Here is a 22997-nt window from a genome sequence, read left to right on the forward strand (position 1 = left end):
TATCCCAGAATTATTATAAAAAGTTGTGTATTTACAATAGAAGTTGGTTAATTCAGCATCAATAATCTGGTATGCTAGTGTTCCACAAATTGGAATTTGTTTTGATATGTGCTGAAGTCCCCAGAGAGAAATCAAGACAATGGTGAAGATGTAGTCATGCACATTGTTATACATCAAGTGGTCAACTGCAGGATCAGAAGTGGTGTGATTGAGAAAACTACTCTTGTTACAATAGCTTGTTTTTGTTGGATTGGATGCATTCAATGGTGCTTTCCCATGCCTAACATGTTTACACCAGAATTGTTGAACCCAATCCATGCAGTTTTTTGGGAATTGGACCCTTAAGTATCATCCAAAGTTTGAGGATTCCAACGTTTTTGATAATTCGGCACCATGTTCACATGGTTGCCAGATTAACACACTTCTGCCATATTATATCAAATTAAATTTAAACTGTTTCTGTAAAATGGAAAATAAATATATAATAACCAATAAAATCTTTAGTATTAAAAAAATTAATATGGCGCACACAACAATTATTGTGCCAAATTACTGAATTGCTATATTACAAACCTCTTCTATTTTTATTACTTTGCTTAGTGAACACAATTATTAATTAAATCAAGTTAAAAATTTTAAAAGAATATAAAATAATTTAATGTCAGTCAATAAAACCAGAATTTTCACTAATTTCAGTCTATTTACTTACTCCCATTTGATATTATCCATTGGTTATCATCATCAGTATAAAGCATAGTTTTGAATAATTAAGAATTTAATAACTAATAATTTGTATTATACGTAAAAGAAAATTTAAATACTTTCTAAATCTGAATATTTTCAAATATTAATATTTAAACAACATTTATTACTTACATAAAATTTCATTTCATTACTTATATCTTAAATGCATGACCAGAAGTCACCAGACTACATAAAAACAAGCTTAAGTTATCAATACTATTGTTATTTAAAGGAGTCGCAGAGTAAATGCTACTCTAGAATGTGANGACTTAATTAAACGTATATATAATAAAATATATTAATTTAAAAAATTAAAAAACTATTGGAGGTCGTTTTTGACATCAGAAACTAGCTTTAAATAACTTTATCGAAGTAAAATCCGTGCTCTACTACTTTAGAACGATGAATGAAATTTGATAAAAAAAACTCCCATTAAAAAACAATTAAGCGTTAATCGTGCGTCATTAAAGGTATATTAAAATCGCAATGAAATATTTTCGCGCGGGAAAAAATTTTTGAAAAAATTTGGAGACTTAACATCCAAAAATCCAAAAAAAACAAAAATTTTTTCGGAGGGTCCAAATGCCCGAGTTTTATGTAACGCTATGGAACTTGCCCGAGTTATCTCGGGTTTTAAAGATTGCAGCATTACTTCTTGCCGCCTGCAGATGGCTGTGATTGGTCATCCATATTCAGCAAACGAGATCAACAATGCAGTTAAGNACTTCCGACATGCTCAAACAAATTTATTCATAAAAAAAATATATGTATTACTTATGCAATTTTCAGGATTCAAATTCTTAGCCAGAAATTTTCCACAGTTACTTGCTGCAGATGACATTCGCAGTTTCTTTGCAGTCATAAATATATCTCTCACTTTATCCCGAGGTGCTTCCAATCTTAAGAAAAAGGTAAAAAGCTTAGTGAAATTTTTATTATTTTTTATAATATGGATTTTAACCAATTATACCACAAGTAAGAACAGGTTATATTCTTGCTTTAACTTCTAATATATCCAACAAGTTTTTTGAGACTAAATGGATATATACTAACCTGGCAGTATAAGCGTAATCAACAAGACATTCAAATGCTTCCACATTGAGATCGCCATTCAACTTATATTTGTGAGTCGGTCCAACCTGAGGTTCACTGGAAAATAAATCCAGTAGATAAGGGCTTGCACTGGCTAAAACAGCTCTGTGTGCATGGATTGCATGTATGTCAGGTTCTGATCCAACCTATAAGAGAAAAAGAAAAAAAAACAAAAAAGCAAATTTTAAATCTTGATAAAATTACAAAAATAAAAATTAATATTACTACTACCTAAAAATCTCATCATAACCTACATTTTTTACATCAGCTTTGTCTATGCTATCTAATGAAAGAGATTATTATATTGTATAATAAATCCTGAATATTAGAAATTTTGAAAAGGGGTCAAGAACTTTCTTATCTGAATGCCCTCCGCATGCCATGGATCTTATTAAAAACAGACTAATTTATAATATATTTACCTATAATTATTAAGTCTGATTAATGTATGATTGGAAAGTTATTACACTTTCAATCACTTCCTAAATACCACTGTTTCAAGGCAATGATGTCCACAACTTACTAGCAGAATGACATCACAAAACTGCCTGTTACGTCGCAACTTGTTCAGGCTCTCCAATGTCTTTGCTAAGTAGTCATTATCTTCAAACAGAAAATCCTTTTCAGCTTGTTTCTTCATACTATTCATTGTTCTGACAGACCAAACTTCTGTCCCTCCGAGTTAATATTATTCCATATATAACTAATGAAAACCTAATAAAATAAAAAAAAGAACCTATTAATTTTCAAAAAATCTTTAAAAATTATCATCTTAAAAAAATTTTATTTAGGAAAAATTATTTGTACATGTAATATTTATATAAATAGCAAACAATTCAAACAGTTCAGTATTGTATTTTATGGAAATTAAAACATTAATTATTGTATATTTAATACATTCTTATTTTAATTTTTAATTGGCAAATGATTATCTCTCTTGAAATCTGGTAAACACAATCTTAAAATTAGTAAACCTTATCTTCTAAGCTTCAAATAATTAATAAAAAAACTTTGAAATTATTCAAAATAACAAATCTGGATTAAGTAAAAGAAAATTAACAAGCACAAATACTTTAAAATCAACTTTGGAAAAAGCAAATTACATAGATGTTCATTATATCAGAAATTAACTGAAAGTAGGTAATTATACCATTGCAAGCAAAAAAAAACATCTAAAATATTCTATGGTTTATTATTTAAGACAACAATTTATTGTATCATGTTTTACACATTTAAATTACTTATTTATATTCATAGAGTTTCTAATTTTGACATTAATCTAATAAAACTCAAGTTGACACTAAACTAACTATTTTAACTGGACTGGCTGTAAAAGTCTGATGTTTTTTTAAAGTACTTTTTAGTAAACAACAAAAACACAACACCAGGGTGTAGTAAACAATGTACCCTGTGAACTTTCTCTTTTTGATTTTTTCATTGCACACTGGTCATCTGTTCATAGGGTACATTGTTTAAAGTACTTTTTATCAATTATAATCAATTACTAAAAAAATTAAGTTTATAACTTATTCATTTTTCTCTACAATTAAAATTTGCACAAGATATTTATATAAATGTGTTTTTAAATTATCTTATATCCTTAATTTACTCTTTAGATAAAAAAAAATTTTTTTTCTTTTGATAAACAAGTCTTCACAACATTCTTCAACAGAATTAACAACTATCAAAAGCAAAAATGTACAGTACTTTGTATTAAATGGCAAATCAGAATTAATAAATACAGTGAAACCTCAGTTTTTGTTGATCCATCCAAAAACAATCAGCGAAATTGACGAAAACCAAGTCAATTATTTCCATATGAATCAATGTAAATCCAATTAATTCATTCTAGACACTCCAAATACATACTAAAAACACATTTTATAGAGCATAAATATTGTGTGTAATACATAAAACAATAAGAAATTAATATAAAAGATGAATGTAAAATATAAATGAACATTTAACATGGCATTCAAAGGGCTGCTGGCTTTGGAAACTTTCTTTGGTCACATGATAGAGCTAAAAGAATGGAAAGCAATGAAATTGTTTTGCTATAATGCACAGGGTAATGCTCATACAATAAGAAACAATGCCACACTGAGCAGGAAAATGCATGGGTCGCCGCCGCATGTTTTCACAAAATTAGCAGTAGGTCATTTGGGCACATGACAAAATCTGAGGCAACCAATGAAAGCCAAACCAACAATAACCAAAGTCAACATAAACTGAAATATTACTGTAAATTTAAATTTTTTGAATTGACTTTAATGATAAAATGTAATATACAGAAGAATCCTGTTTTAACCAACTGTAGAACAACAAATTTCTCAGAACAGATTTCCACTAAATCAATGTGATTTTACCTTCTTTAAGCAATCTGTAACTCAGCAGATTTTTTTCTAGACCCATCTATTGTAAACTTCATGTTTTTTCAATATATATTTAATATTTCAGTATTTCCAATAATTTGTAGAGTTTGATGATGCACTTGTTACATCTGGGATATGTACAGTACAATACAATTGAAAAATTACACAAAGAGTCAGCAGGCCAATACAACTGAACTTAAGCCACTTGAACGTTTTGATGCTTGTCCAAGTGCAATGCCAAAATTTAGCAAGGCCATTGAGTCTTTTCAAGTCATGAAGATCTTTCTGTCAAAATTTCACCATAAACAAACAGGCTGTACATGACATTGCTAACATCAATAACCAACATCAAATACAGAAAAAGATTAATTTTTAACCATAATGAAAAACTATTTTTAACCACAATGACAATTATAGAAAGAATTTTATATTTGGATAAAACAACAACTGAATACCAGTAGTTGGCTGCAGGTAATAGGGACCAATTTTATACGTATAACTCCAGTCAAAACAAGTAATTTTATACATTAGCTAATTTGCACATTTTTTTATAGATATCTTCTTATAAAACTTTTGTGCAAATTGGAAAATTTATTTGGAAATACATATTTTTGAGAGTAAAATCAACACAATAATCTCACTTAAAAAGAATAACTGGTTTAAATTATAAATTAATTCATTTAAACATACTTGGTATGACTTAAATTTTAGTGAAGATTATTTGAGAAACTTTAATAGCAATAATAATAAATATCTTGTTTAAAATATTAAAAGAATAACTTCTTTAAGCCTTAATTAATTCACAGATGGAATTACACGTTTACACAATAGATTAACAAAAATAATTCATCCATCTATTTAGTATTAATTAGAGTAATTTACATTTAAGTATTATAAATATAATTTTAATGAACAAGTTTCAAAACAATTCATTTTTCTTTGTAAATATTATGAAATTTAAATATTTAAAGCAAACTTAAAAACTAAAGATAAAATACTTGATAATTTTTAAAATATTTGAAGATGCTTTTAAAGTTCTGTTATTGGAAGGAATGTTTAAATCTGTTTGCCTATTCCTGCAGTTTTTGGATATTGTGTTTACACTACAAAATATATTTTAATTAGTCAACCATGATTTTTATTACTCATAATTATTCTGATGATGATATGATATATATTATAAATAAAAAAATATTTAATATGTAAATGTCCTACTTTTGTCACAGGAATACAGACTCAAATCACAACTACAACATACTACATTTGCAATACAGTAGGCCTTCAAATCAAACAACTAATGGAAAGGTATGTCCACTTTTGCCAAGACTTAACTTCATTATTAATATTTTTAAAATGCATTTTATATATAAAATGAGTTAAAATGTTGTTTTGACATAAGTATGAATAAAATAACAATACACATTGAGTAATTTATACATGTTTTAGTAAAATGTTAATATAAAATAGGCTTACAACAGGAGCCAAACTTTAAACATGTCAAAAACTATACAATGTAACTACCAGTAGATGTTTTCACCATTAATGCTGACTCACTGACCTAGCCTTTTACCATGTCTATTTGAAAAAAAAAAAGTTCTACATTCTTCCTTTAGGACAAATTTTCCTTTAGAATAATTTTTTGTCTGTTAAACTGAGAGCCTATCTGTATTTTTATATATTTTTATTAATTCAAAATGTTCATATAATAATAATTTATAGTTGTTCAACATAATCCTATCAGTACAAAACATTAAATGTAAATTTAAATTTGTCTTGAGTAAACTTTAAATATATCAATAAAATAAATAATGATTATAAAACATTGTTTAGATTATCTTTATTAAATAAAAGCCCTATCACACAAAATGTTTGCCATCAAAACTAATGTGAACATACACCGTAATTGAGATACTCTTTCAAACATTAATTTTATGCACTGAGAACAGCTATAATTCAATCTTCATGCCATGAAATAAAGAGTGAGTTTTATTATAGGTTTATATAAAATTTACACCAAAAACTGATTTGTGATAGCTTAATGTGTTGTGTTGTTTTTTGTGTGTTATGTACCATTTCAGATAAATATCCAAATAATACCACCACTTAAATATGACGTTAATTGTGTTTAACATGTTTAGTGTTTCCTGTAGTTTTATAATAAAACCAAAAATTTAATTAGAATTTTTCTAACATCTGTTGTTTTTCTGTGACATCTGAGGCATTTGAAAATATATAACAGTACAAAGTATAGTCTAATATAAATACTTTGCATTAAATTATTTATAAGGATTTAGACCTGTCACTCAAATTTTTTTAATAATGAAGGACAAGGATGCTTGAAATGAGGGACAAACTATTTCAAGGAACAATCTTAATATTTAAAATCATTAACAAACGCAAAAATTTACAATTATTATATCAATTGTATTTTCTGTTTTGGTAAGTTTAAAATGTATGTTAAAATACAATATTTAAAATCATTAACAAATACATTATACTGAAAATTATTATATATATATATATTGTATACTATAATACACATATTATAACATAAATTCAAAATAAAACATTGGATGCAGTACCTAATAAAATGGTTTTAATACAGCTGAATAAGTAAACCAATGACAACTGTTTCATTAGAAAATACAGCTGTTATAAGCAAACCACTGAATCACAGTTGCCATTAATTGATTTTATACATGGATGTGTTTTACACCAAGAATTATTAAATTTAAATTTTCCTTGCTTCCATTTTTGTTTGTTTTCTTTTTGTAGACTTCAACTGCTCAGGCAGTGTGCTGTATTTATCACTATCAGAACCACTCATGGTTTTTCAAATTATTTTTCTCTGAATAACATATGTTAGAGAACCAAAGATCACACATTAGAAAGCCAAATTGAAAATTTTGTAGGTTAGACTTTTAGACATAAGAGATTGGCCTTTCTTTAAGCTGCCATTCATTGCAATAATTAATATTGAATCTTTTATATAAATCTATCTATCTTTTTAATGTGTGGTAAGATCTTGAATCCAAATAAGTTTATAAATATGTATATATAGAATTGAAAAAAAAATCTTATTTTGCAGGACTATCAACACAAAGGGAAAGTGGGACAGTAAAGTAAAATGCATGGGAATCTGCAAATTACAGGACAGCTGACAGATCTAGATTAACTTATATTGTACTTTTGAGGAAGTTAAATTAATTTCTAACAGTTTAATTACAACACAACTGACATCCTAATCAACTGTACTCTATAAATCAAGACAAATTGATTCATGTTGTCACATCCAGATATGCATCTAATCTAAGGATAATGTTTTGTCAATTGTATTCAAGACATTTTTTCGTGGGCATTTAGTAATACTCAAATTGATCTGGGAAGTGTATTATTGTCTAGATTCATAACTATTCATTAGGCTTTGATTATACCATAAAAATATATACTGTAAATGCCCAACTTCTGCCATGTTTGCAATAAGCTAACTTCAAATCAAACAAAATGTAACATTTTTTAAAATCAGTGAAGAGTTGTTTTAGGTTGAAGAATTGATAAATTTTAAACACACATTCTCAAGAAAATGGTTTGATTATAATGATTCTCTCAGGGAGGTCATTAGACACCAACATGCTACACATAAATGGCACCTGTTCATTAAATCATCCAAAATTAGCTCAATAGCTTGCCTATCCATAACAGAAATAAACACTGCTGCTTTTAAGTTATACTAGTAATCTGAAGGAGTCATATGAAAATAAGAAGTGCCTCTTGACATATTTGTGAGACTGCATGATGTGATCAAATTCAAAGCTGAATAAAATAGCAAAGTATTATTTTCTATGCAAATGGAATAACACAGACAAGAGAAAACAATGTGTACAAAAACATTAGCCAAAATTAGAATCACTCAACCCAGGAAAGAAAAAAAAATGCATAAGCCATTAGTTACTCCTTAAAAATTATCTACTTTCACATAAAGCTTATGAAAAATTCTGTCAAGGCAATGAAACATAAATGTACTTGTAACATCAGTATGAATGTACTTGAAAAATAATTTTGGAAACAGACTGATGTAATAATCAAAGATTATGTTTATAGGTTCTTAAAATAAAAGAGTTAATAAAGAAACAATTTCAAGATTGTCATATTTGAATTTTCATTTCATTCAACCAATCTTACAAAAATACAGTCAACCCCCCTATAACACTGTTGATATTTCCGTTTTATATGAATTCCATGTTGTACGAGTAAACTAGAAGTGACAAATACATGTGCCAGGCTGTGAACGGATCACATATTTGTAAACTCTAAGTGACTTGTACATTTTTTGAAGACAAGAGTTTAATGAAGAAAATAAAGTACTTACGCAACCTGCAATACATTATGCAGGTTGCATATTCTTTCTAAAATAGGATATAGCCTTCCAATCAAAAGGTTCCCATCTCTGATATATACCATTTTAAGAAATGCAAATTTGTTATATATTTCTGTAGAAATATACAATGTTTTAAATAGTAATAGAATGTCACTCAAAAATCTTGCATAATGCAGAATAAAAAAAAGATGTGTAATAATTTATGTTGAATTCAACTTAACTTGCTCTTTACAGTTCCACTCAACACCATGCTTATGAGAAAATCACAACCTTGTTTTCCACTTAATTTATCAATTAAATTAAACAAGATACAATATAAGTTATGTAATTTATCTAAAATTGTAGAAAACTAATCTAAAACTTAAAGCTTAATATTTAAAACTTAGTATAATATGCAGATCTGCTTACATATTATACTAATTTTATATGCAACTCAAACAGTATATATTTAGTGTATTCACTCGGACACAAGGCAAATCACATCATTAATTTTTATTTAGTTGATACAGGTACATATTTTTATTTAGTTGATATGTACTTAATGTATGTACACGTATCAACTAAATAAAAATTAATGATGAGATCTGCCTTGTGTCCGAATGAATACACTATATAGTTAGTGTTCGAGTTGCACAACAATTACTGGCACAGTTTCATGAGTACTAGAATAATTTTATATGAAAAATATTTACATCTAAGGAAATATTGTATACTGATATATTCTGAACTATGGTAAAGTTGTAAGCTTTCCCCCCCTGTATATTTTGTTATTTTCACAAAGAAAATAATCAGAAGCATTTGTGAGAAATACAATATATAAAAACAGTATAAATAATCACTTGAATCATAGAAAGTTGAGAAATTTATCAATTATTTCTTATATGAAATAAGTTTTATTATAATATTGAAAAAATAATATTTAAAAACAGTTTTGAAATAAATTTTAAGATAAACTAAATTCAAGAATAAAAAAGAGACAGAGGTAAAACTTTATTCTTTCAAAGACCACATTCTACTTGAAACTCAATATAAGAAAATTCTTTAACAAGCATAAACTTTCAAGAATACAAGATCTTTTGTAATATTTCTTTAAGACTATTAGAAACAAGAATTTCAATTACATAGTAAGCATCTATTATAAACTATTATTTATAGTATTAACTTGTCTCTTAAGGAAAACAAAATTGCAATTTCTAGTAAAGATTACAAAGTAATTGCACAATTTCATAAATTTCGAATATAAAAACAATTGCTTCTTTAACATTATAAAAATTTAAAGAAAAATTTTAATAAAAATTTTCTATTTATCCACCGTTTACTAAAATTTATAGATTTAGATTATTTCCATGTTAAATTGTATAATATTTTCAATTCATTATGATTAGAAAAGCATATGTAATTGGATAGAATGTAAGTACTCGTAACTGATGATAAATTTAATCCAAAAATTTTTAAGATTTGATTAATCTTTATACATAACAAAACTTTATTTTTATTTTTTTATAAAAATTAGGAAAACACTCAAAAATATTAAAATTATCCACATTTAAAAACAAATTTAGTCTTTTAAAAAAAATATAAATGTTTAAATATTATTTTAATATTTAATATAAAAAGAAAACTTTAGAATTTTAATTAACTTACTTAAATAATTTAATTATTTTGTGATTTATCATAGGTCCTCTCCTCTAATTAAATTACTGAATACAAAATCTTTCTGATTTTTTATTTTCATAAAATGAGAAGTGAAATATAGTAATGTTTAATGTAAAAGCTGAGACATTATTTATTAAGTAATTATTTCCTTACATCTAACAATTAATATAATAATAATTATTTAATTTTTATGTAAGAAATTTAATATAAATTATAAATAAGCTGTCAAATATACTTCATATTTTTTGTATAATTACTAATAATTTACATAGCATTAATATTGTCTGTAACTGCAATTAATTTGTTCAAAAATCTAAGCATTGATATAAATACACTAATTGCATATACTTTTTTATATTCAATTTTAGAATATTGCTATTAAATTAAACTTTTCTATAAAGAATTTAAAGAATTTGGCATTTGACACACACTGTTTAAATACAGAAATGTTACAATCAATAAATTTCACCACATTCTAGCCGTTACAGTAACATTGTATATTATTAAATTATAAATAATTAAAATTGCATTTTAAATTCTATGAATAAATATATATAAAAAATATTAAATTACATTATTAATTAATAACAAAATTTTGGTTTATCACTATGTAAATTTGGCTTTTATCGTTATGTAATTAACCTTTACAACATATTTTGAACCAAGATAAAAAACAGAAGTGGAAAAAGATATCTAAGTTATATAATTAATTTTTTGATATATATATATATATATAAAATACTGAGAAAAAAAATACAGATGCTCATTTTAATTTTATACTATATCAAACAATTATATTTTAATTGTCATTTTACTAAAAAGGAAAATATTCTTATAATAATGTTACACATTAAAATTATCAGTCTTAGAAGAGGAAGGAAGAACAAAAATAGAAAATTAGAGATAGAGAGAACATTATTTTAAAGTATTTAATTATCATCCAATTTATGATGAAAAGAAATTTTTAAGAATTTCTCAAATTTTAAATAAATAATAGCAGCAATTGTAAAGAAAACTATGAAATTAAAGTTAAAGATTTTTAATGTTCAGCAATTAACAATTATTACCAGTACACAAAAATTTGCATTAGTAGAAAATTAAAAAAGCAAATATAAAATCTAAAATATCTTACTAGTGACATTAATATAATGTTTTATTAATATGCTATGCATTATTTCTACAAGCACATAAAATGATGTCATATTTTAATATTCAGTAACTGAAAATATTTACATATTTTTAATCATTTTCAAATTGATTATGTTATTAAAAAAATGTTTTATTAATATGCTATGCATTATTTCTACAAGCACATAAAATGATGTCATATTTTAATATTCAGTAAATGAAAATATTTACATATTTTTAATCATTTTCAAATTGATTATGTTATTAAAAAACATTTTTTTTAACATCAATCAAATATATGCACTGCACCCAATCTACCATAAAATTTCCCACAGTAATGCATTCTGATACATGCAGAAATGTAATAACAAATTCTACATTCAACAGTAAACAGTTGTTACTTTCTGCACTTACTTTTCACCGCAAATTTTATTTTCCGCCATTATTGTCTTAACTTACTCTAACCCTTTATAAAATTTTTCATATATAGTTTTGATTTCTATCATCATCATTAATAAAATCTGAAGCCAATTTTCATGGCATCAAAATTTATTTGCTCAGGAAATTTTTTAGCCAGATAAAAGAATGATAATGGAGTATTTTTCAAATATAAATGTTATAAAACCATTTAAACAGTAAGAAGCAAAAACTTATAAAACATGTAGTTATATAAAATGATAAAATTAATTTAAAGAATTGATTTTAATGTACAATTAAACTTGAGGATTTTTTTTTATCTTTAAAAATTAGGTAACAGAATTTTAAATTTAGTTATTGTATTATATAAAAGTTAACATTATTAATTAGTTTGATATTTGAAATTTAATCTTATTACAGCAATAATTGTATATCACACAATTTGGGGATAAAGCACTTAAAAAGCTTCTTAAACTAAAATGACCATCTGTCCGAGATTTACCAGGTAGCCTATTGCTGGTGTATTTCTCGGAAAAAACACAGCATTATGAACATTTTCGAACTTGGAAGTTCTTCTTCAGGTAACTAATGACTGTTGAACAAATGCGATTCAAATTAACTAATGGTGTTTCAATTTGACTTTAATTCAACAGTCATTAGTTACCTGAAGAACTTCCAAGTTCAAAAACGTTCGTAACATTCTGTTTTTTCCGAGAAACACACTAGTAACAGGCTCCCTGCTACGTTTGTTGTTTACTTTAACCCGGTGTAGTATCACTCTGATTTGTCCCAGATTTTTAAAGACAATAAAACTCATAAGTTAACCATGAAATTCAAAAATAACTAGGAGGTAAATAGTTCATAAACTTCTACCTTTATAAATCCAGCAATGAATTTAATAAAAATTAAGAATGTTTTTGACCAGATTTGCTGATCTTCCTCAGTTAGAGCATAACGGAATAGAAGAATAAAAAAAACGTAACTACAAATTGAAAAGAACACATGCTTGTTCTTTTGAATTTATACATATGAATTTAAGGACATTACAAATAGAAATGTATTTTTATTATTTTTAATGTAATGTATTTTAACATAATGTCTTTAAATTCAAATTCTTGTTCTTTTAAATCTGTATTTATGTTCTTTTATTCTTCCATTCTGTTATGCTCTAACTGAGGAAGATTAGGGAATCTAGTCAAAAACATTCTTCATTTTTATTAAATTCATTGCCGGATTTATAAAGATGTAAATTTTTTATGAACTCATAAGGTAATTTTATTCCTAATTATCAAATTGTCACTTTCTTCTTGCTTTTTACTTTACTAAATATTACAGATACAAGAAAAAATATAAAAACTGGAAGTAAATCCTGGAGTTTATTAATTAAGATATATAAAAATGGTTTGATAATATTTTAGTGAAGTTTTAGTATTCAAATCAAAAATGATTTCATATCTTACATTCATTATATATGTTAATAGAAGGAAACAACCATCTTGAACAGTATTAAAAATACAAAAATTAAATAAAGTAAATGATATTCATTAAAATTTTAAAGTTTCAGATTTTGGCTTTCTGAAAAATATTCCTTAAAAAGCTGACAAATATCAATGTCTAAACATTATTTGTTATATCCAAATTTAGCCCAATCATTTACTGCAGTTGTGGGAGTATATTTGTTTAATATCAGGTTTCGATTGGTGTGTATATTTGCATTATTTGTTGAACTTTAAATTTTAAAAATCTCTTTATTGACAAAATTAGAAATTATTTAAAATAAATATTCAGATTACACAGTAAACTCCTGCTAAATCAGACTAATAGGGGGTAAAGGTGGTCAGAATTTATGAAAGTCAGCATTATCAGGGTGTTTTCTGTGATGTGAAAACAAGAACACACATTACAATCAGATCTGCACAAGACTCTTAATGAGTTGACCTTATAGTTCCAAATTCATTATTACAAGAAAGAAGCTCAAAAAATCTAACAGTACAATATACAATGTACAGTCCAATAACTTAATGTACATTGTATTACTGTAGTCAATATCAAAGACTTTCAGACATCAAAAACATTCATTTTTCTACACTGTTAAGAAATTTTATGTTATTGTTTTAAAAAATCCAAGCTAGTGGAGTCAGAGTTAGGGGGTTTACTGTATTAATAAAATATATCTAGAAAATAAGGTAATTTAACTGTAATCATAATGAAATAGGCCATCTAATTTTTTTAGTCAAAAATATAAAACACTTTTAGAAATGCTTCATTTTAGAAGCAAATTTTTAAATAAATAAATATAGTTTATAACAATTAATATACAAGGTAAATAAAGAAAATTATCTTTTATGAATATAAGATATTTCTTTGATAATTTTTATGCTTTACAATAAGAAAAACCGTATGCCATTTAATACATATACTAAATAATACCATATTATATAATGAAAAAGATATACTGTTAGTTATATTTGATCTGCAACAATACAAGATCAATATGAAAATAACGGTTGAAAGTCAATTCTATGACAATAAAATCAGTTGAATTATAAAACCAAGCAACTGAAGTCATAACATTGTCAAAAAAAAAAAATTTGCACAATTTCAAAAACAAATAATTTTGCTGTTAAAGAAAATAATCATGTTTCAATTTAAAATGGAGCAGTAATAAATACAGTATAAATGATTATCAACAAAAAAAATGTAAAAATAATATACAGTTGTAAAATGAGACAATATAAATGACAACAAAAAACTTACCATGACCTTAAATACAAATTTCATATAAATGGTGTATATAAATTATTGAATAACTAACATATTGTAAGGTCATGCAAAACAACATCCTAACAAAATCAATTATTTACTTCCAGAGATCAAAAGATTACAATGAATGATATCTATAAATTATAGATACTGTACCTGTACTGTATGTACAGGTAACTTCTGGTTAAATTTCCTTAAAAATTTCTCATACTATTATACATTGAAAAAATGTAAAGATAAATTAAAAATTTTATTTAATCTTGTTTTTTAAAAATTATTAGTGACTACATATTTATAGATCCATACCCCACCATATTTCAATATAATTTTTATAAGATAATTTATGTGAATTAAGACCAATAATCATTTATGCAATACTCTACTAATTCAATCCAAGCATAAATCACAAATATATTGTATTTTGAATCAGTAAAAGCCATTCAACTAATTCACCATGTTACCAGTTAAGTATTAATTTTTCTCATCAAAACATTAAATTTAATCAGTTCCTAAAGACAAAGCAGTATACTGTTGTTTATAATGGCATCATTCTTACAATATTTTGAAAATTTAATATAATCATTAATGTAAAAATCTGAAATTATTATTATTACTAATAAAAAATAAATAATAATAATAAGTGTTTCCAAAAAATATTCTATTCAAATTTATAGCTCAAGCAGAATATTCAACTAAGTATAATATATAGTGTTTATCAGTGTGATGAATTCAGAATACAATATGGAACACAGTAAATGAAGATTCAAGAGACATCTATTTTATTTTTAGATGTTTTAATGCTTAGAATATAAAAACAACTTTTTCAAATTATCTTATTCTTTTTAATACATTTTAACAGTTTTTAGGAAGAAATATTTAATCATTCTAAAAATATTTACATAGCTTTTTGAATCAAATATCAACTGAATACTCCAATTATTCTGCTAAACATTGTATGTAATAAAACTGAATGAAAATAATATATTTTCAAGAAAGAAATGAAAACTGAATTCAACTGTTAAAGGATTTTTTTAAGTTTTCAGTAGAATATTTCTTTAATAACATATATACTAACAATACTATGTTACTAATATATTTATTATATTTCCTGATTAAAAGCAGTATATTAATCAGGAAAACAAATATTTTTATTTTTGATGACCTTTGTCAGAAAACAAACAAAATGCAAATATAATAATACTTTAATAATAGTGACAATAATGAAATGTAAATTCAAGATTATATTTTTGAATTTACATTTCCATTTTAAATATTTTTAAAAACAATACTTTCTAAATAAAAGTCAGCATATACATTTTACATTATATAATTACTGCATTACATTAATTTTGAATTATTACTAGTATTGATTTTCCTATTAAATATTTAATTTTTTCACATTTTAACATTTGATAATTTGCCAATACTGGCCAATATATTTTATAAAAATTTTGTCAATAACAAATGCATTTCTACTTGATAAGAATTTATCTATAAGCATGTTGTATACATCAATGATTTTATTTTTATGGGACAAAATATATAAACACTTTTCAAAAAATATTTGCTGGGATGGATTTTTTCCAATACTCTTATGCCCTCTGAAAGAATTATTCTAAAATTCAATATTTTAAAATTAGAAAAATTTTATTTCTGAAAATAATAAGTTTGTGTCTTAAAATAAAGATTTATATATCAATAAGAAAATTGCATAAATTATATTATCTATATAAATGCTTATTTTCTTTTTATAGGATTATTTTCTGATGAATGATGGAATGTTGGTTTTATTTGAACAGAAATATTGTTATCCTTCCACTAATTTCATACTTTATATGACAATGTTAATATAGTTTTATTAATGTCTATGATCTTTTCACCTGAAAGCTTGGAGGCTAATGTTATCCTAGCAGTTTCTGCTTCTGCTGATATCAGTTTGGAACAAATATATTCTAACAGCTACTTCTGATATTTTCCTATTCCATTTCATAACATATGGATGATCTAGATTTAAGACACAAGTAACATCTTTCTTCAGTGTTATGCCTTCCTGTACTACATATTTCACTGAAGGTAGGTTATTATCCATTTTTGGCACTTGCTTTTTAATTATCCATTTTAGTTTGTTGATATATTTCTGCTTAATTTTATTTAATGCTTTGTTATGAACATTTCAAAGTAATATTTCAACTATAAGAAATTCAAAGGCTTCTGTCACATGTACTCTTAATTCCACTGATTTTTGTAATTGTATCCTTGTTCTAAAGATACTTGTGCCACAAAAGTGAAGTATTTAAGCATTCTTCTTAATCTGCTTTTCAATATATTTGATGTCTTTAGGCACAACTATTTGGAAAACATTCACTGGGAAAAGCCACATTTAATTCACATGCTTCAGGAATATATATTGTTCCTATTTATATAGTTTCTAGTTTTCTATATCTTGATCAGAATTATGGCTCTAATCTTCATGTTTCAGAAAGCTTGACACCAGATTTAATAATTTCCAATACCACTTTTGATAAGATTAATTAATGATTTAACTTCCTTAAAACAGTTTTTGTCTATTTTTTAGCCATCTTCAGTTTCAACCTATCATATTATACAAACTTCTTATTTAAAATATCTATAGAACAACATATTCCATAGCATTCATTATAAAAGGTTTTAAAAGATTGTTTTCTAATGTTCTAATGTAAAATTTTGATCTTTTACATACTACAGAGCATATAAAAGATTAAACATTATTATTTGTTAAATATGCATGATATTTAAACAATGTAAATACTCTAAATACAAAATATTGTAAGATTGAAACACAGTAAAATATTTAAATAAAAAATATTGAGTTATCATTTTAAATGAATAAAGGAAAGCTTGTGAAAAGTAATTATGATTAATGTACAGTTATATCTCACTTTAAGATGATTTGCTTTAATGCTCTTTGCTAATATGAATATAATTTTAAACTACACCATATTTACTATTTTCAACAATCACCTTGCTGTTAGGGGAGTTTTCAGGGATGTTTTTATTTACTATTATTGCTTCTTGAATAAAGTTTCTTGCCTAGCACTACTGTACACTTAATGATAGTGTAAATATGTCCTCAAGCATCGACAGAATCATTCGATTGTTCTGTTCCTAACAAAGGCCTTTCAAAATGGCTGAAAATGTTAGTAAATTTTGAATTAAAAGGCTACATTATAAAAACGTTTTTGTGTGCCAATGCTTGAGTATTAATTAAGTGCAGTTGAAGAATGTAAATATGTCCTTAGGCTTCTTATATTCACTAGCAAGTGAAAACAGCTGTGATTTGTTTTAAGGCAATATTTGCTGTACAGCAATGGTCTGGAACCTAGCCTACTATATTTACAAAAGTATGCCTATAGAACTTTTATCTTTATTGACAAGATTTAAGTTTTGAGAATTGCAGAAACTTGAAATTCTGTATAATTCTGTTCATTTTAAAAATATCATAAGCTAATGTAAACTCAATTTTAGTTCCGAGAGAAGTATAAAAATGAAAATTTTTGGTTCCATCTAATAATAAATTTCTGGAGAAAATTTATATGTAAAAACTTAATCAGTTTTAAAGATTATAGATCTCAGGTTATTGCAGGAATTCTACTGCATTACGTTAAAACTTTTTCAACAAACACAAATGTAATAGCATATCTGCAATATAGTTCTGAACAGAAAAATTGCATGTCTGGCATTTTTTTTCATTTTATAAATACTACATTTATAATTAATAATTCAATCTGACAAGAGAGAAATGTTAAAGTAAACAAGAATAAGTAGAATTTTTTAGAAAAAGAAAAAATATGGCTTTCAGTATCTTAAAGAATATGGAAAACTAAGATATTTTCATTTTTAAAAATAAGTGAATATACAATTATAGCATAGGAAACTCTTCAAAATCAATTCAATAATAATTAAACTACATAATGATATCTGTTACAGTATATGGTAATATATTTGTTATCTTTGAAATTACTCAAAACTTTAATTTACTTTAATGTTAAAAGGATCACAATAGAAACATTTCACATTTAAAAACAGATAATTAAATTTTATTAAGATGTGCTGTGAATTTAAAGAAAATACAGACATACCTTGTTAATGTGGCAAATTAGATTCTCAACCAAAATCACAATGCAAAAACTGCCTTTCTCCCTCCACTTGCCAGTGCACAGTATAAATATTTTTAGGCTTTTATGTCATTTAAGTGTGCAATAGAGCTAGAAAAACCCTTAAAAGCAAGACAAGCACCAAAAATAAACATTGATACAATTGAAAAGTGTTGTATTAGCCAAATGCTTTAAATTTAATACAACAATTAGTTCTAGATATAAGTAAACAATTATATTTATCAAAAGAATAATTCTTTATATGACTAGGTATTTGTGCCAATATTTGCCTTAATTGTACTGAAATGCCTACAATATGATGGAAATATAAAGCTGTCTCCATTTTTATATAACAATATTCAAAACTTTAAATGTTTATATGATAGCTTCAATATATTTCCTGACTTGGCATTATGATATCTGAACTGAGTAATTAGAGAAACAATATTAAATTTCACTTTTTTCTTTTAGCAAGTTCATTTAAGACAAAAATCTGGCATAAACCAAAGATTCAAACAGACTACTTTCCAACTACAAGAACCGAACATTTAGAAATAATGTATCTATCTTATACTTTGTATTATTCTTTTACTTACAAATTACTTTAATACAAGTAATTTTTATTTTAGATCTAACTGTAAAAATCTACCACAAATCATTACTACTTAGTAATTATTTTCTAGTTAAGAAAAATGTTTTATGAAAGATATTTCCTTAGAAGAAATACTGTAGTTCAAGAAATCACATTGTAAGGTATAATACATTGCATAATATACCTGCTTGACATAATTGTTATGTGTTAGCATCATCAATTACTATTCTATAAACATATCTTTCACTGTATGAAACCCTAATATAAAAAGTGCAATAACTGCAATATAATTCAAAAGCTTTCCTAATTATATTTATTTCAATAAATATTGTAATTAAAATTTCCAAAAGGCTAGCAATATGCATAAAACCAATTCACTCAAGGAGGAAAAGCATTAAATTCTGGTACAGTTTTTAATGTTGTAAATTGTATTGCAGCAATTTAATTCTGTTGAATATGATAGGTTTGCAAGCTAAAATACATGAATTTTATGTCATATAAATTATTATAAATTAATATTTAGTAAAAAGTTTGGGAAATTGTTAAGTTCCTTCTTATGCAATATTTCCTTTATAAAAATGGAAAATATTTAAATAATTTATTTTCAACGAAGCTGTGTTAACACCCACTGTATGTGTAGTTGTAGGGGGGGTGTGTGTGTGTGTGTGTGTGTGTGTGTGTGTGTGATATTTGCACAATTTAAAAGAATAATTACGGAATAAATCGTTTAATTAACGTCGCATTTTCCCAATCCATTATTTAAGTTGTTTATTCCATAAGCTATACACAGTATTAAATTTAATACACATCGTATACTGTATTTTTATTACAGGAGACTTCCGAAAAGAATCGATATTTTCGATTTTTTATAATAAAAAAAAAGGTTATTAACGTCTTTCTATAAAATCACTGTATTACCTTCACGATAATCTTACACATTTCAATTTAATAAAATATCGCTATTATTGCTTCTTGAATAAAGTTTCTTGCCTAGCATTACTGTACACTTAATGACAGTGTAAATATGTCCTCAAGCATCGACAGAATCATTCGATTGTTCTGTTCCTAATAAAGGCCTTTCAAAATGGCTGAAAATGTTAGTAANATTACAGGAGACTTCCGAAAAGAATCGATATTTTCGATTTTTTATAATAAAAAAAAAGGTTATTAACGTCTTTCTATAAAATCACTGTATTACCTTCACGATAATCTTACACATTTCAATTTAATAAAATATCGTACTTTTTTCGAATATGGTAATTTGTGACAAGTTGCAAGATAATCGATCTAATCAGATATTCTTTCAGGAATATTTTTAAACTTAATAAAACTATTAAAAGTTACAGCTTATTTCTAACTTATTCATAGTCTCTGATTTAGATATTTAACTGAGACAAAGATTTAAAAAGATTGAGATATTTCACGTGTTTAATTGGAGCACGAGACGATTTTGAATTTAAAATCTTTCGCTTTTTANCTTTCCACTTTTCTAGACAAGGTGAAATTACAAGTGAATCGACACAAACTGCAGATCAATACTCATTAACTACAAATTGCACGTCCTCCTTATAGACATTAAATATTTTTTCCCCTCTTCGTTTACTAAATCTGGACTAAAGTACAATTCTTGTTTCAGAAAACTGAAAAGCTTACCTGATAACGTTAACGTTATACTTCATCGCAGTGTCTTAATAAGAGGAGACAGGCGAGTTATAGATAACTTAAGTATCGCGAGTGCTTCTAAATTTAGATTAAAAAAGTCTCAAGCTTTCTATTGTAATTCTTAAAACGAATCTAAGTTTATTTAAGTTATCCAAAGAGAGCTTGTGTTTTTTTTCGGTTAACAAATAATATACTAATTAACGCTAATGCAGGATGGTGAAGACTTGGCAATGGGAAAAACGGGTAGAACAGAGCGGTAGTTAGATCCGATGACAGATTTTTCTGAAAGTTAACAAAAGGTCTTTCACCTCTTCATTTGGGGCAGACCGAGTGACTACTTCCGTTTAGATAATTTTCATAAATAAGGCACTGATATCAGTCACGCGTAATGGTTACAAATCCGGAATAGTAAAGACATATAAATAAATATATAATTTTTTTTATGTATATATAAACTGCAAGCAAACGAATTCGTATCAATATCCTTGATTGTTAAAAATATAATTAATTAATATTGATAAATTCTGCTTCGTGTTAATGTTAAACTGATAAAAAAAATTTGGAATTTTATTGTTATATTTAGAATCTAACACTATAAATAAATAGCAATACGTGATTAATAATTGTAATGTAAACTCTTAAATGCCGAAAAATTCGAAAAAATATTTTTAAAAACTTGCCAATTACTTCTGTTCGACCAAAAAATCGAGTGGTTACAATAGACGAATCTACTCAGGATTCTAACAAATCCACTGCTAATATACGCTGGAAACTTATTAAAAGTTATACAAAAATAGCATATACTGGTAAAATTCAAGTTAATGATAGCATCAGCTTTAATGAAGTCACACACGAGCGATGAGTGGAAAAGTTTTTTCACAGAACCGAAACATTGGAAAGTTTCGCGTTCCAGTTCTTATAAAGAACGATCGAAACTTTCAGCAATTGGCAATTCCAACTAATAAAATAAAGAAAAAAAAGTACAGACACGTCTTTGTTCGATTAGTATTGATCGCATTTCGACATTAGAACTATGTAGAGAAATAAAAAAAAATGAAAAAAATTGTATACCTTGACTGTCTTTTCGGACTGCGTAGAATTGCACGTCCAACCACGATGTTATCCTGAAAGAGAAGAGAGAAAAAGTGGACCAGAGTTCGATTTTAATCAGTAAACTGTTTGCGCAGATGGTAACATTTTCATTGTTAAATAAATCCTTTCATGTCCAATCAGGTAGAGGCTAGACTGATATTCGAATCAACTAAACAATTATGAAAGAATGCCAAAGTTAAAACTTCCTGGGGCTTTAGCAGAAAGATAAGATATAAAATTTAAGACGAAATTTTTTTACACAAAAGACAACTGTAGGTTTGAAAATAATCCCCCTTTTCCCTGTACGAATCCTAACTTACATTTGTACACAAGACATCTTGCATTTGTCAGTTTTTTCCCCCCTTCTCTCTATTCGAATCAGCTATTTTTAATGGAACAAGCAGTCTGCTCTCTTACAATACTAGGAACAGCGTAATTTTCTGGCAAACATTTCGACCAGAACAGAAAAATACAAAAACTAAAAAACGACTGAATTACTACAACAAAAATCAAAATACTAAAATGTAAGTTATATATTAATTATGAATTGATTAATCCGACTTTACTGGACGTCGAAAAAGGACATTAAAAAAAAGCCGTGGAGTCCGTATGTACGATTATTATTATGTAAGTTTCGCAAGAGCGATTATCAATTCAATCGCTATTTCGTTATATCTCATGCAATCTAAAAGAACGTAGTACAAATCGATTGCTGTAAATCTCATAGCAACAACTACAATTTCATACTATTTTAATGTTTTGAAAAGTTCCCAAACAATGCGAAATTAAAAAAAAAAGATGAAAGCCATGAGATAAAGTATTGTTTTCTAGGAACTGTTTTAAATCTGTTCTTGAGTATAGGTGACATCATTGTTTCTCCGATATCGCTTTTAAAATAGGGCGGAGAAATTAAAAGATTAGTAGCGTATGTTTATAAATAATTTTCAATTAAATTTCCTGAAGTAATT

At 25.9% G+C, this 22997-nt stretch overlaps 1 protein-coding gene across 1 annotated transcript in view; it reads right to left on the reverse strand.

The window, feature by feature from the left end:
• The window catches only part of LOC111633734 (influenza virus NS1A-binding protein homolog), a 35572-nt gene extending 13511 nt beyond the window's left edge, over positions 1-22061 (reverse strand). Inside the window, exons 1-4 of the mRNA XM_023378343.1 lie at positions 22009-22061; positions 2360-2550; positions 1798-1982; positions 1487-1643 (exon numbers count right to left, since the gene is read on the reverse strand). Coding sequence (XP_023234111.1) covers positions 1487-1643; positions 1798-1982; positions 2360-2485 — 468 coding nt within the window. The 5' untranslated portion in view covers positions 2486-2550; positions 22009-22061. The remainder of the gene's footprint in view (positions 1-1486; positions 1644-1797; positions 1983-2359; positions 2551-22008) is intronic.
• Positions 22062-22997: the final 936 nt, after the last annotated feature.

This window comes from Centruroides sculpturatus, unplaced genomic scaffold (assembly GCF_000671375.1).
Source record: "Centruroides sculpturatus isolate CEXI.00-Female unplaced genomic scaffold, Cexi_2.0 scaffold732, whole genome shotgun sequence".
NCBI classification, from domain to species: domain Eukaryota; kingdom Metazoa; phylum Arthropoda; class Arachnida; order Scorpiones; family Buthidae; genus Centruroides; species Centruroides sculpturatus.